Genomic DNA, 16,530 nt, shown 5'->3' with positions numbered 1-16,530 from the left:
AAGAAACAAAGTTACAGGCTGGATCAGCCAGAAGTGCTTCCTCCATTCAAGGTGCCAAAACAAAACACGTGAATTGCTGACAACAATGTGAAAATGCAATGATGGAACACCTGAAAGTTAAATCAACATTTTTCTCCTATTGTTTTAGGTCCAAACATCCAAAGGATGGATTCACTGTCAAATCCTGGAGCCAGAAAGAAAATCAGCCTCTGACTGCATTGTTCTGATGGAAAACAATCAGCTTGCCAGCATGAAATTTCTTCAAGTGAAAGAAATTCAGGAACTAAACACAAACCAGTCAGGAACTGCCAGCAAAATCTCAGGAACAACAGGCAAGAAAGTAGTTTGAAAATACATGGGGCTTCCCTATCTCTGAACAGCCACTTTCTTCTCAGTCTGTTCTCAATCAAAAGTTATTTCTTCCTGACTTTTGGACTGTCTACCATTTGTGAAAGTTTCCAGAGGTGCAATCTGTCAAAATAGCTGATTTCTGCCTATAAATCCATTCTGAATGATGTAAAGCCTCAAATAACAGCCTAATTTAAAACAGAACCATCCCTATGATGGGAATAGGGCTGCTACTCCAGAAGCATCTTACACATCTGACTGTTCCATGATTTTAAATGCTCTGAACAGGAATTTAGTTTCTAGATATTTATGACATCTTCCCCTCTGGAAAACCTTCCTTTCTCCTCCGGAAATACCTGAATGGTGCTGTTTGCAAATGCTTACCTCAGGCTGTGATGGGGCTGAACACAGCAGCCTCCTGCTGTCCATCAGGGAATGCTCCATTCATGACTACAGCTGAGGGAACAGTGCAGACAAACCTTCAGTCATGAGGCTTCTGGTCATTCACCTCCTCTGAATCACACAGGCAAGACTTACAGGTAACAACAAAAATCAGCACTTTATATCCTCCAACTAACAGAAAATGGTGGCATCATCACTAAGCATGGGAGCTGTGCAGGAAGAAACAGGACAGAGTATGAGACATGCTCAAATCAAGCCACTCTAGGGTTTGGGGTTTTTATAAATATAGTAGCAAAAAATATTTTCTCAGTTAAATAAAATACATTACAAAATAATAAGGAATAGAATAGAGTACCTTGAACACCAACCATCATACTGCCGGTGAATTTCTACTGGGTGTTAGGACACTAGAGATCTTAAATCACCTCTACAGGAGGGGTGGATGGTAAGGTTGAGGAAGAAAGCAAAGGAACCCTGTCCTGAGAGTTTGTTGTAGAGGTGAGGCATCTGCCACAGAGCTGAAACTGCAGAGGTTCCCATTCCACTGCACGTACAAGGTAAAGATTGCATATTGTGCTGATGTGAGGTTTGAGACAGAGAACCTTTCTGCACCTCCAGAGATCAAGAACTGACATTGTAGGATATGTTTTGAAAGCTTTTCAGTTGGTAGAGATTTTGTAAACTAAAACTAAGATATTCAGGAGCAATGGGTGGTACTTGCCAAGAGGCACTGGATCCCCCACCCAGGCCTGTGCAGACAGAGGTCATGGCCATTAAAACAGAAGGCAAAAAATGATTGAAGTTAACTTTATTCCAAAATATGTATAATTTACAGGACTGAATAAGTGCTTCATTTGTGAACAAAACATTTCAATACTTGTGAATAACTTACTAGTAGCTTTGTGTAACACTTCAGTTTCCAACAGAGGGAAATATGAAACAGTATTTTGGCACAAGGTTTTCTCTGCATGCAATAATGTAATTACAAGTTTCACAGTTACTAGGACAACATTCCTTCTTTGGGATTGTCACTTGTAAAATAGGTCTAAGAAATGAATGCTTGATTTTGTCTGGTCACTGCAAGTTTACTGGCTTAAATAGCAAGAATTAAACATGAACATCCTTTGAAAACTAGATTTGTCCACTAAATAAAAAAAATCCCACCAGTAATGAAAAGAAAAATATTTTAAGGACATTTCTCAGCCTTGCTGAGATTAACTCACACACGCTTTGGGAAAGACTCACCCACATGAGATTTATTACTCATTCATTACAAATAATTACAAACTTAAATGAGATTGTAATCAAGTGTTGAAGTCATTAAGCTGTAAAGATATGGCCATCTTTCATACCTAGCTTTATCAGAGATGCACTTGCAAATGTCTGTAGATAGAGGTACTGTCAATCTAGCTCTGCATGCAGGTGCTTGAAGCATGTAAAGCACTGGATGTTGTGAAATGTAGAGCTGGCATCACCACAAGTCATCTATTATATTCCATAGCCAGTTGTTGCAGGCACTGTAAAGCCAGCATATGAAAAATGGTCACAAGTAAAGGGACTTCTGTTATTTAACTCAGCAGTTCCTTGAGGCATTTCCACCACTTCAGGCTGTCTGGTTACGTTTTCAGTGCAGAGTCACACACACAAACACAAACATTCCTCACCCTGACTGCGGGGCTGAGCACTGGGTTCTGTTCATTGCATAGCAATGGCACTTGAAACAAGAGAATTCAGTCCTGTTCTAAGCAGCAAGTCCTTCTTGCACATGTTTGAATTCACATCAACTCTTAAAAAACAACAACAAAAGAAACAGAAGATGCATGATTGCACCATACACTGGTTTGCTACCATTAAACAGCCAAATCCTCACAGTGTTCCTGTTCTCAACGGCAGCCTGGTTACTGGAGGCCCATCCTACCAGGACACAAGCATAGCAGCACCTTAAACCAAACAGGAATGAAAGAGCTTGCAAGGCCCAGAATGTTACCAACAGTTTGGTGTGAATGTATTTGGAACAGTAAATGGTACATTAAGATCATGTTTAAAAAATCAGCACAGTCAGAAATATATTAAAGCAAAGGAAGCTGTACAACCTTAATGATAAAGGCAAGCACATTTGGTTCACCTCAGAGTTGCCATTTCAGGAACATGTTCTTTTGCAAGTTGAGCACCCTATGTTGATTCAGTATCAGTTCTATTAAATTTCCCTACATTTAAAAGGCTATTAAACTTCCTCTAGCCCCCTAAGCCCCCAGTCCTGTCAACTCTTACATTTCTACCCAGGTTCACAAAAAAATCAATTCACATCTTAGCAGCATAAGGATTTAGAACAGTGGAAGGCAGCCATTGTTCTTTGTTCTCTTGCTCCTACACAACTGGGGTCCATATGACTAACAGGGAAATTCAGCCTCTTGTTTCCAACAGAAAAAAACCTGTGTATTGTGCCTTGAAATAAAAATTTCTAAGGAGTTAATTATGTACATTAGTTACAGACATTGATCAAGTTGTTCAAAACTAAACGAGGTTTCACAAGGTTTCTTTTACAGCTGTTTAATTCACAGCTGCAAGTATTTACACATTTTTTAATGCTTTCATACCCTTTGGAAATGAGACTTTTCTAAACTCAAGCGGCTTTGCATAACTAAGAATACGTAGTGCTAGCAAACTCTGACTTAAAACTACCAATTTTTCTAGGCCAATACAAAGTTTTGGGGAGGACTCCCTCCCTACCGACAGCAAAAAGTATTTACAGGCGTATTAGCAGAAATAGACACAAATAAAGCCATAAGAAGAAGAAACATCTACTGTCAGACAAACTTTTAGCATTCTGGCAAACAAATATGGAAGGCAACAAGACAGACCTTTCATTTTTCAGCTTATTTGTGCTTATGTTCTCACAGAGTGCAAGTTCCAAATCTGCTGTTTCCTTTGTTCAACTGTTTATATATTAAAGAAAAGCACAAATGAAACTACAAAAGTACTAATTCAATTTTATGATAGTGTTACACAGGCATCCAGATCAAGATCCAGCAATCACAGCTTAACAGAATTAAGCAGGAAACACAAAGGGTAAGTACACATAACATTAGTATCACTTCCAGATAAAAAAATGTGCTAAGAGGCTACAGAGAATCTGATGTTACTTTTTGTATAGCAGCTCTAATGGCAATACAGGATACAAAAAAGTGAGATAGTAAGTCACTGCTGACCAATACTTACAATACAGTGCCTTGAAAATCAAATCAGAGACAAACTGCAGAAAAAGGGAGACAAGTATCATTTTAGTTCTACCCAGAAATAGTTGTGTCTGAAATTTATTTTATAACAAAGGCAAAAATAGAAAATCAGCCTTTTTCAAGAATTTGTTTAAATGTGAAGAATTCGTAATATTCAGCTATAGTGTTTCAGATCAGGTTTCATGAAGTTTTCTGTGGGATTCACCAAACTATGAAGAGCTGGCAATCTTCACATTTTCACAAAAGCACTTAATAAATCCAAACTGAGTGACATATGCCAGACATACATGATCCAAACCTGTTTTTCACTTTAATGAATAATTTATGGAGAACCAAATAAGTGAAGAAAGAAGTTAATTTTGGTCAGAAGTTAATTTCATCTTTCCTAAGCCAGTGCAGACATGTAATAATTTCTTAATACTGCACTTTCAATAAATGACTTCAAGTTGTAGTAGTGAGTTCATCTAATCAAAGTACAAACTGTATTAAACAAGTATAGATTGAGTGAAAGGACTGTGATTTGAATGTTCTAATAAAATACACAAAGCTCAAAAAGACTTAATTATAAAGTACAATAACTGGGTAATGATTACATTATAAGATTCTGTTGACACAAACTTTTGGGTCTTTTCCTGACAGTCCCTGATGCTAAGGGCTTTGGCTTACACAATAACATGGCAATTATCACTCTAATTTGTAAATTAGTTTCAAAGTACTTTAAACCTCGCTGGTCTCTCAGTTGGTACAATTCAAACCCTTCAGTAATTCTGCTCCTCAGCACCCAAGATTCCTTCTCTTGCCTTGCTTGCAGAGTAAAGGCTGACTTTCTAAATTCAGAGGTAATGAACAGCTTCTACATGCTTCTACTTGCACATGGGAAACACAGAAATCAGTGTATGAAGAAGCATTCTCTGGCATTCCAGAGGAGAAGGAAAAACACTTTAAGATGTGAAGTTGCAACATTACGAGAAAGATATTGCAATAGAATAAATTAACTTAATTTTGTTCTTTATCTTATATCTTAATTTCAAAGTAGGCAAGTAAATATGAGTCAGTCATCTTCACAAGAAACAAAATTACAAGTGAGGCCTTCCTCTTTTAAGTTTATCCCACCCTTCAGATAAGAACTCTACAGACATTGTGAAACCTGGGGACATTCCCCACAGCAGAGTGACTTTCTCCTGAGGAACTGCAAGATTCCCTTCTGCAGTTTCTTCAGCCAGACTGGAAGTGTCTGAAATCATACCTAGAAATGTTGAAAAATCAAACAGGCAACACAGATGGGGTTTCAGGAGGAAAATATGAGTTCCAGGATTAATCTGAAGAGATTATTTCAGTAAAGACACTCACCACAGCAATATAAAGACTATTAAGAAAAGAAAAAGGGAAAAAAAAAGGAAAAAAGAAAGGTATTGCTCATCTGCAACAAAAACAAGCTGGCTGCAATGGATGAGTAACTTAACTCCCACATTCTTGAACTGAGAACATGCAACACAAAGCATAGGGAGTCCTCAAAACCTAAGGCTTGGACATACATTTGCTGCTGAGCTGCACAGTAAATATGCAGCCAATACCTCTCCTCTAACAATGGAGGAGTAAAGTCTGTTACAGGCCCAGGAATTTGACACAAAGAGTTTTCCTTTAAGGTTACAGAAACTAAAACCTGTCCAGTACAAAACCAGAGACCTACAATTCACAGATATTATTGTAAGAGATAAAAATTACTTAAGGCCAAATTCCAACATACATTCACAACTGGCTCAATGTAAATGAAAAATACTGCAAACAGTGGCATGAGGGGCAACCAAAACATTAAAAAAAAGGTGCCAAGAGGTCATATGCTTCTTCTCTGAAAAATCAGTTTGTGTGAGTTTGACTATACTCTGGGAAACTGTGAAAGCTGCAGGAACTGAGGGCTGCAGATCAAAGTGCAAAAGCAAGATAGAGCTGTTCCGGAAGGGCTTCTGTGAGCTGATCTCCCAGCTCTGCTGTAGGGATTCCAACTGTTTTTGGAAGCAGGAAGTCCAAAACCAGAAGTCAAGGTGAGTGTTTTAAGGAATTTAATTGTCCATTTTTAAAGATTTCTCTTAAGGTAGTAAACCACTGTAACATTTCTGAACTCGTATCTCAATAAAGCTAGGAGAATTTCAGCAAAACCAAATGATTCCAGTCTCTGAGGCACACACATTGTAACATTTGCATCTTCAAGACAGAGATAATTTAAGCAAATCCCTTCTGAAGACTCTAAAAATGTTAGTCCCATGTATTACACTAGCTAAAAGGACGACATACTAATTTTCCCTACAATTACGAATTCCAAGTTCTTTTCCTACCCTTCAAAGAGCATCAGTGCCACTCAGGGAAAAAAAAAATACTGCTTTCTACACACCTGTTTAATAATAAATATTTTCAACAATTCAAGAATCTCTATGTGTCTAGTGTGTTGGACAGGTATTTGGAAAATGTCAGCTTATGCAGGAGAAAGAGCTGTGAAGGCATAAAGTAAAAGAAGACAATAGGGCTGATTATGTTCATGCCGGATTTAAAATACAAGCTACTAAAAAAAGTAAACAGAAGTAGCTTACACTAATAGAATCCTCCCCCGTAAGTTCAGGGAAGCATCTCAACTGAACAGCTCAGGGTTTTGGTCCAGCACATTGGAACCCTGCATGTAAGCCAGGAATAGAGAGATAGAGAGAACAACTTTAAAAGTTCTTCCACTTAGATGAAAGCAGTAACAGCTTCGTAAAGAAGTTTGAGGAAAAAACATAGGCACCACATAATTTTTTAAGGTTCAAATGTACATTAACATGTTACAGCCCCCCCCCCCTTCCCCTCTATTTATACACACATAGTTTATGTAAAGTTACATATTCAATAGAGTACCTTCAGCATGAAAAGTCTCTTAGGTCAACTGCTCGTGACAAGTACATTCAATAATGCAAAGTGGATCACTTGGTAAAGCCATCTCTCCCCACCCCAATAAGTTAAATTGAAACCACAAGAAACAGTTATATTACGTAGCACTCAGTGGCTGGGCTTGTCAGAGCCCTGGAACAAGGAGCACAGCTCTTCACAGGTCTGTGTTTCTACTGAACTGAACTGGGACTCCATTGTATTCCAGGCTAAGTCAGCCAGGAGGAAGTCATCCATTGCTGTCTGTGTTTCATTGCTGGTAAGGAATAAACTCCCCAGATTCTCAAAGCAGCTATCCATAGTCTGGGTCTCAGCACTGCTGAGCTGGACTTTGCTTTCAATATTCTGAGCAGGTGTATTTTTAGTAGCCATATATACTTCTGTCTGGGTTTCTGTATCAGATGAGTCAGTGCTCATCGAGAAACTGGACTGTTTCAGAATACTTCCTAAAGGCAGATGGGTAGTACTGTCCAAAAAGAAATTCAAGTCTGTCTGTGTCTGTGTATCAAACATCTCCAAACCTAAGAAGTTAGAATTGCCTCGGCAGTTATATGATTGAGTAGCACTATCTGAAAATAAGAAATCAGTCTGAGTTTCAATGTCCAGTGACTCCAAAACTGGCTCAGAGTTCAGGGTACCAAGCTCACTCTCTTCAGTCTGAGTTTGGATGTTGGATGCTGAAAAGAACTCTTCAATGTCGAAGTCTATCCCTGTGCTCTGTGATGGAGCAGATGGAAGATGTGTGTCAGCATTAGAACTTGTCTCAGACAAAAGGCCACGATTATCCAGGGTCTGGCCAGACATGTTTCCTGAAAAAATGTTTTCCAGATCACTTAGCAGGTCCATTGTCTGGGTTTGATTATCTGTTGTATTTTGAGGTGGAAGTATATTAGTCTGTGTATTGAAGCTGATAAGGGATTCAGACTTAACCGTATCCTGATTCAGGCTCTTGCAACTACTTCTTTGCAGCAAGGTTTGATCTATATTTGCAGGCATTAAATTGTTTTCTGGAAGTTCAATGTGAGTAGAAACATTATATGATGAAGGAACATTGTCAAAAATGTCACTGCACATTACAGCCTGGTCCATCTGTACTCTTCCATCAATACAGTCCTGTGTCCTGCTGGTTTGAGTCTCTCTGGAAATGCCACATGTTGGAAAACAGCCCTGGCTGAAAGCATCAGTCTGAGCAGCTATGGATGAAGTCAGCTTGGAAGCAGGCAGCAGTGTCTGTGTCTGTACACTGATGGGTAATGAAACCTGGGAACTGAATGACAGATCTGTCTGAGAACAAGAGGACACAGAAGAATTGGGAGTCCAGGCTGCAGCTGGTACAAAGCTCTGGGAGATGTAAGATAAGTCAGTCTGTATATTTATTGAAGAAATTTTGTTCTTGTGACAAACATTCCCCAGCTCTTGTCCTGGGTTATTTGATGTCACCTTGTCCAATTCAACTTGTACACCAGTACTCACTGGCTCACGATCACCAGAAGCTGTCACCTTTGAAACAGGCATACTGTCCTTAAATACAAGTGTTTCTGCCTCCAGGGCTGGAATCAGGATTCCTATAGACTGAGGCAATAAATGAACAGTACTTACAACTGAGCCTTGATTATCAACAGCCACTACAGCAGGCTTGACAGAAGAGTCTGTTGCAGATACATACACAGGCAAGTGAGCAACCTGCATCACTGGAAGTTTAACCAAAGCCACCTTGGGCTTGGGTAAAAGCATCTTTGGTGCACATTTTGGCTGGATTTGGTTTGTGAAGTTAGAACTGCAGGAGCCTTCAAGAGAGGCTGCTACTTTCACTTCAGAGGACTCCAGTTCCTGAGTGCCAGGAGCAGTACTGTGTGTATTGCTGAACGCTTCGTTTGCCTTCTCTGCCAACTGCTGATTATGAACAGAGGACTCCATTTTCCTTTTCTTACTAGGAGGATCCCTGTGAACATGAGATCAATAATTTATACTTCTTTCCAACACAGAACATCTGCCTTCCATTCTTTTGAGTCACTGCATTGAAAATACCAACTGAAGTCACAGATGAGGTTGGATATGAGAAGACAATTAATCCAGATTAAAACATAAAAAGACTCCATGACGTTCAATTTTGCTAAATGTCATTCCTCACTCTCTCATTATAAATAAGAATAAATACTACCCCTTACGGAGACCTATTTCCAAATGGATGTGCAAGTTCAGATGGTGTCTTCCCCTCTTACATTAAGCACACTGATTTGAAGACTTTTAATGTGTTATTTTGACACTGACTCAGACTGAGGCTTGAAGGGACAGAGCTCTTAAAATATGTATACAGGTAATGGTCTCTCATGGAAATAGAAGATAAAAAATAGCAATTCCTCACACAAAACTTAAATTTTGCAGCAGTTGAACCTCAAAGACAGGCTAGGCTTCAGAAAGTAGATTGCCCTTTATGAAATATATGGACATATTGAAACTATAAATCTAAACATAGGTGGTAAAAAATACATCCACCAACAATTGCAACAATGACTAGACTGTACAAGAAAGTAACCTGAACTGCATTCCACACCTCAGTTACCAGCTATAAATACCTCCAAATCATGTCTACTCTCACAGAACTGTAAAAGCAGATGCAACAAGAACCAGCACCACTTATGCCAAGCACTGCAGTGTCATCAGTACTTTTTGTTTTCTCTGTAGGGAAACCAGATCTTACTGATTAGATGACCACCACTGCTTTCCACAAAACAGAAACTCCTAAAAGCAACAAAGAAACTGCAAACTGCTTTGCAGCTAAAACGCCATGATCCTAATTTCCTATTTAACCAACAGAAAGGAGACAAAAAGGCAGCACATGAGACACACAGGACTCAGTGATGAATCATCATTATTTCACTGCTTCACTTTTACCTGTGTTCTGCAGGGATTTCATGGCCAGTTCTGTAAATGTGAGACAGTAATGCTGTTCTGCTGGCATAAGGGCACCCACAGGTACACTGGAAAGTCTTGCCACAGACCTCTATATGCCGTTTCAAATACCATTCTGTGCCATAGGAGTTACTACATTTATCACATTTGTGCTTCTTTTCAGCATGCATTTTCATAAAGTGCTAGAATACACAAGGGAAAGTAAACATTAGCATTCAGTGAAGATTAAAAGAAGAAAATCACAGTTAAAGGAGAAAATATCTGCAATTTTTTAGTTGCTAAGTAGCGCTGAAGTGCAGCATTAATTATTTTTTTAAAGTGTTACTACAAATAAATTTAAAGAAGTCAATAGAGAGAATCTGAAGTTTGCAAATCTGCTGATGCTACATGCATCTTAAAAACACAGGTAAACATCTACCCATTCTAACGCCACTGAAGGATTCCTGTGGACAGCAATAAATCCACAGATCAGCCTTGCCCAAAGAGCACAGTAAGTCTGTGCTGCAACATGTGCACACTCCTGAGGATCTACAGCTGAGCAAATAATACAGGTCAACACCAGAGCTAACACCAGAATTCTTCCTTTTCATTTATGGCACCAAGTGCCAGCCACTCAGCTCCTCCAGGAAACCCCAGCTCAGCACAGGTAACCAAGTGCAGCACAGTGCTCTTTTTGCTCACTAATGCAGAAACAAGTCTTATATGTTTCCTTAAACAGGTTAACTAGTAAACAAATGCATTTTGGTATTAAAGTAGAGAAAAGCTCTTAATCCTTGACCACTTGAAAAAGCAGTTAAAAGCATCAGCCACAGTTTAAACCTTCATCAGTTGCTACTGTGATTTTTTTTTCCCTCTCTTCTTTAATCTTTCTCCATCTATTTCATTTGTGGAGAGGGACTCTGATCTAGTTTAGAAGAATATACTGGCATCTGTCTGATCAAAAGGTTCAAGCCCTCTAATATAAACATGCAAACATGCAAACTCATGAATCACATGTGCACTTGGAGTTGCTGCACACAGTTCTCTAACTTCTGCCTATGTGCTGAGAGGTTATGCTTGTATCTGTAAGCAAAAGTGCACACTCTTTGGAGCAGAGACAGGACTGAATCAGTGTGAAAATACTTCAGGAAACAGGAATACCTGTTTTACAAGAGAAAATTGGGAAAATGGTCTGTTTGGTCCTCTAGGGCAGCCTTCAATAGGACAGCAGTAGAATTTCTGTGAAGTTTTCAAACCCTTCCTTATTGGTGCATTAAGTTTTCCATCCTGAAAAAGAACCAGTTGAGAAGTTGACAATTCTACAGGTTTCCATATTCAAGACAATATTCAGAAAACACATCAACTATGGCTCACTGAGTTTACACATCTCAGTGAGTTGGAGGCACTTTCCTATGTAATTTGAAAGTTCAAATGGAATTTTTGCCCTGTGTGGATGCCACTTTGCAAATATCCCAACAAAATTACCAGGTGCAATTACAACAAGCTCTATGGAGCAGTGGTACTGTACTATTTACTTTTACCAAGACACTCCCTGTCCCATGTTTCCTGTTATTTGAGCCAAAAAAAATTTGCCTACAGATACTACCCTAGACTGCTGATTCAATGTGGTTTTACTTGTTAGCAGCACAGTACATGAAGCTCCATTAAGATCAGTCACTGAAACACAACACTTCCTTGATGATGGAATTCTGTTAGCACTGTTTAGAGTTTACTTGTAATAAAAATGAAAAATGCCAAGTATGCTCTGCCACTTAATTTAGATCATAAACCAAATCTCACTAAAGTCTATGAAACAACTGGTATGCTAATTCTGACCCTCCAAACACTGTGACCCATCTATCCAGGCATCCATGTGAGCTGTTTCACTGACCCTCACATGAAGAAAGCAACACAATTTGCTCAAAGAGGACCTCAAAGTACGTATAAGAAGGACATACTAGTGGGATTGTCCAGATTGTTCAACCACATAGAAACCCTTCCTGCTGAGGACACTGGCATGGAAACCAGACAAGACATATCCCTCTAGACATACCTTAACTGAAAGGGTCTCAGTGGAAGCATCAGGCATCTGTATCTAAGTAAAAAATTAAAAGTGAACTATTTAAAATCTGATGCTCAGAGTGGCTGTGAGTCTCCTTCCATGCTGAGACTGAACTGGAGGCCAAACACAGTCCCCAGAGGCAGTTAGTGTAGTCCATGATGGCATCCCCAAGATGATTTTTCAGGGAAGAAACGGGACCATGCCCTCTTTGAACTCTGCACCTGATATTCCTTAGGCATGAGGACAGTGAGCACAGTCAGTAATGGAAGGCTGATTTCACACCAGTGTCCCTAACTACCTCTTTGGGCAGATCTCCAGCTGGTGCTGTTTACACAGGTTACACCAAACACAGGGAATGCACAAAGCACAACAGTCCTCCCAGTGTGAAGCAAGGCAAGTATGTCCTCAGCTGCCAGGCCCCAAAGGGCTTCACTGCTCACACCTGCACCTTGCCCAGCTGCAGTTACTCACAGCCCAACAATGCTGTCCTGAGCCACCCATGCCTTGCTTCTGAAGTCCTCTCATTTACACCTCAGGAAGCTGGGCAGGGGGATATTTCAATGATTCTGCTTTCCCTCAAATCACCTCTTAAACTATAGTGATAATCCCTTCAAGCAACGTTTCAGTTGTATTTCCACACAACACTGCTACTTGCTGCCATTGGCACAAGTTCATTTTTATTATGACATATCAGACTCAAGCAATGTTTAGAGCCTCTTGACCAAAATGATCACCTGCCATATCAAGAAAACCTGGAAGAAGTCTCTAAAAAGGGAGTTTTCACATAACATTTTTACCTTCTAAGCACCTTGTACAGCAGTTTTCCCTGTGGACAGCCCATTCATAAACAGGCCTGTTCTATCTCTGCTGAATCATCACTGTGACTATTGTTGTACCTCCTAGAGCCACTGCCCTAAACAGGAACATGACACAAAGAAATCTAGCTGCTCCAGCCCCAATTCCACTTTTTAACCCTGACTTTACACAGAACACTTTCATCACATTTTAAAGTCCTTAGGAAAAAAGATCTGCCTTTAAGTCAAAGCTATGCTTGGCCTCTCCCACTGCAGATGATACCAATATGCTGAGTAACTGGTAATTAGAGTTACTTATTCCTAAATAAAAAGTTATTAAGTGTGTTATATTTAACATCACAACCCAACAACTGACAGGGCAATATGGGAAACATGTTCAGCCACTTGACAGGTAAACCTCAGTCAGGTTATTTAGAATGACTGAAATACTAAGGTATAGAATAATACCAAGTGTTTAAAAGCTTTATAGACACCAGTAAGATGCTTTTTTAACAGCTGGAACACAGCCTTTAGTGGCAGAGACCATAACACATTAGTTGTGACAAGTTGAGACATACTCTACACATATTAGATATTGTATATGGACAGTAATCCTGCTTTGACCTTTCCCAAGTCCTTGTGGCTCTTAAAGGTTAATCCTGCATCTTCTCAAAGCCCACCTGGCCAGTCCTGTTTCAGACATTCTCACAGCTTCCTTCCTTACCTATCTGATTTTATGTCCCATGTTTCTACAACATCCACCCACCACAATTATTGGTAGATATTGGTCCAATGAACTTCTCCAGTGCAGACACTTGCAGTGCAAGGAATACTGCCATGGCTTGTGACAACAACTGGGAAAGCAGGAATTAACAGTCCCTGCTGCAGACTTAGTCAAGGTGAACTTAGTGACGTCTTGCTTTCCTGCCCCAGAAAGGCTTACTCCAAAGGATTAATTGGAAATGATGTTGCAGTGGACTGTAGTCAACCATTTAAAATATGGGGGTTTGGCAGCAGATGCTCGGCCATTTCTTTACTAAATAGGATATGGAGAGAAGTGCATTTATTCTTATGATAACAACCATTGTGCTGGTGCAGTATTTGAGTAACCTACCCCAAGGGTGTGCTACCCTTTCAGTTCACACTGACTACAGCCTCCCAGTTATCACAGTAATCCACAGAATCCTCTCCTTACATGAGCTTTCCTAGCTCATTTTAAACTAAACTCATGTAGTTTCCCTTCTTCCCATAAAATAATACAGCCAAAAGACCAAAGAATTAAAATAAAAAATTCAAGTTTATATCCACTGCTCTCATTTTTAAAATTAGCTTATCCTCTGTCAAAGAGCCAAAGAAAGATTATGTATCAACACTTCTCCTGGTTCATTTAAACTTATTTGAATCAGATTCTTACCCTACAGTACTGACATAGAATATCCCTCTGCCATTTTTTAATTGCCCTTTTCACAGCAGCTTTACCCTAAATGCTCATTCGTGTATGACCAAATTATTTTGCAAGTGTTTCCCACCTCAGGTTACTTCTGTTACAAACCAGAGCTGATCAAACTGTTTGATATCACTTCACAAGACTAAAACCTGGTACTGCTGCACTTGACTCTGTTTTTACGGGGCAGTCTCTGTGTAAATGTCCTTCCTTTGCCACTGCAATCCCTCTTGGGTTTTGGTATAAAAACATCCTACCGGCTGCTACTTTTATTAATGAAAATTAACCAAGTTATCCTCACTTCTCTTCAGGAGTACTGTGTTCTCTCCTTCCCCAATAGCTTCTTACCATCTCATTTGCCAAGTTGCCTCTTCACTAATTTAATACTTCACTAATAAATGCAATATACTAAATTATTTTTATCAGGGAAATCAGCTACCTCTTAATAAGGAATACCAATATTAAAATATTTTGTCTCCCTTAAGCCTCAACAAGATTTTAGTCTCAATTACAATGCCCTTGAAACAAGCCCAGAAGTTTCTGAAAGTCTGCATCCATCCACGTTTCAGTATTTATTCCAAGCTGTCACCAGATTCAGTAATTAGGTGTATGGAGTTGCTCTAATTCTACAGGCACTGGTGGCTAACAGCAAGCTGGGTGAGAAAGCAGCATTTGCTCACCCATCATAGCCTGAGTTATGTAACCCACCAGCTGCACTGCACGCTCAGAGCATCAGCTCACAACCAAAATGACTCTGCTGACCTTAAAGAACACTTGGAACTTCTGCTGTACCTCTCCCCTCACAGACATGTGGGATCTAACACATAACACACAGTAAAGCTGTTAGTTGTCATAGGAAATGAAAGGAAAACATCCCAGAGACACAAGACAGCAAGTACGCTTGACACTATTTCCTTTTGTGCCTCACCAAGGAGCACGTGTGACCCACACTTGACTCTGTAGCCATTTCACAGAACAGGGATGTTTATTGTTCACCCACTGAGGCTGCACTTTCAGAATGCAGCTATGAATGCTGCACTTGAAGTTTTCCAGAAATACGATTTGTCCTTGCACACTTGGCATTATAATTTTGGGAAAAGCAAGGATATCTTTCCAAAAGGCCCACTCTCAATGTGTGCCTGCTGAACTGTGGTTCTCCTCCCCCCCAGCACATGCTTAGCTCAGGAGTATTATGGAAATGAGGGCTTGTTTCCAAAATGGCATCCATCTGTTTTGCTGGGGTTTTTTTTAGCTCAGACATTAAAAAAAAACAAAACAAAACCCCAGCATAACAGCCCTCGGCGTTGGGATGGAGATGGTTTGCCAGCTGATAAGGTTAGGAAATGCTGCATGTTTGCACAGCACCTCACAAGTGGGGCTTTAAAGTCTTACTGCAGAAAGATTGGTGATAAGCAAGTAAAACAACAGAAGCTGTGTCCCAAAGAACTCCTAACTGCCTGTGGTATGTTTACAAAAATGTGCAAATTTGGTTATTTTCTGTAAGTAATTTTAGAGGAATCCTCAACACAACTGGCCAGCCCATTCACATACACACTTTTGTATTTATACAGGGACCTGCAAGGGCCTTTTACGAGTGGAAATTTAAACAATAGACAACGAGAAACATTTCATTATTCCCATCTGGAATCACAGAATGGTTTAGGTTGGAAGGGGACCTTGAACATCATCTTGTTCCATCCCCGTGCCACAGGCAGGGAAACCTTCCACAATCCCAGGTTGCTCCAAGCCCCGTCCAACCTGGCCTTGGACACTTCCAGGGATGGGGCAACCTGTGCCAGGGCCTTCCCATCCTCACACTGAAGAACTTCCTCCTAATATCTGACCTAAACCTACTCTTTCCATTTGAACCCGTCCCCCCTTGTCCTGCCACTCCAGGCTCCTGTCCCCATCCTTCCTGTGAGTTCCCTCCAGGTACCAGAAGGCCTCAATGAGGTCACCCCAAACAGCCTCCATTCCAGGCTGAACAATCCCAACTATCTCAGAATCTCCGGGAAGAATCCCAGTCCTTCTCAGGGTGGGGAATCACACCGCCCCTCAGTCTCACTACCAACCAAACCCCAGCACAGCCAACACCGCAGCCGCCCCCCGGCCCCGGACCCGAGCCGGCCGCAGGCCCCGGGGCGGAACACGGCGCTGCGCCAGCCAGAGCCACGGCGCCACGGTGAGGGGCCGAGCGGGGCCGGCCCGGCCTCACGGCGGTACCTGCAGCGGGTGCGCCTTGCTGAGGTGCATGTTGAGGGCCGGGCTGTTGGGCAGCACCTTCCCGCAGCCGGGCACGGTGCACAGGATGTTGGTCCGCACTTGGGACAGCTCTGTCACCGAGGGCCGCACCAGCTCCCCGGCGGGCGGCACGTCCCTCACGGGCGCGGGGGGCCGCCCCAAGCCCCCGCCACGCCGCCCGGCCGCCGCCGCCAT

The 16,530-nt window shown here is 41.0% G+C and overlaps 1 protein-coding gene and 1 long non-coding RNA gene across 3 annotated transcripts in view; one reads left to right on the top strand and one right to left on the bottom strand.

Annotated features, from left to right (window-relative positions):
• Positions 1-3,807, top strand: part of LOC129046808 (uncharacterized) — a 10,521-nt gene extending 6,714 nt beyond the window's left edge. The window contains exons 2-3 of the long non-coding RNA XR_008508578.1: positions 149-887; positions 3,751-3,807. This is a non-coding gene — a long non-coding RNA (uncharacterized LOC129046808). The remainder of the gene's footprint in view (positions 1-148; positions 888-3,750) is intronic.
• Positions 1,544-16,530, bottom strand: ATMIN (ATM interactor). Of its 2 annotated transcripts, XR_004981006.2 has the most exons (5): positions 16,318-16,530; positions 10,956-11,081; positions 9,798-9,997; positions 6,572-8,844; positions 1,544-4,003 (listed from the first exon to the last, which is right to left on the bottom strand). XR_004981006.2 is itself a non-coding variant. In XM_036390686.2 (4 exons), the coding sequence occupies exons 1-4, from the start codon at positions 16,528-16,530 to the stop codon at positions 7,014-7,016; spliced, it is 2,370 nt and encodes a 789-aa protein (XP_036246579.1). In that variant the 3' UTR covers positions 6,030-7,013. The 2 variants fall into 2 exon arrangements, 1 of the variants encoding a protein (XP_036246579.1); XM_036390686.2 differs by lacking the exon at positions 1,544-4,003 and having other exon boundaries at positions 6,030-8,844.

This window comes from Molothrus ater, chromosome 12 (assembly GCF_012460135.2).
Source record: "Molothrus ater isolate BHLD 08-10-18 breed brown headed cowbird chromosome 12, BPBGC_Mater_1.1, whole genome shotgun sequence".
NCBI classification, from domain to species: Eukaryota; Metazoa; Chordata; class Aves; order Passeriformes; family Icteridae; genus Molothrus; species Molothrus ater.
Note: the sequence above shows the minus strand (reverse complement) of the source record. Positions and strands in the feature narration are given on the sequence as shown.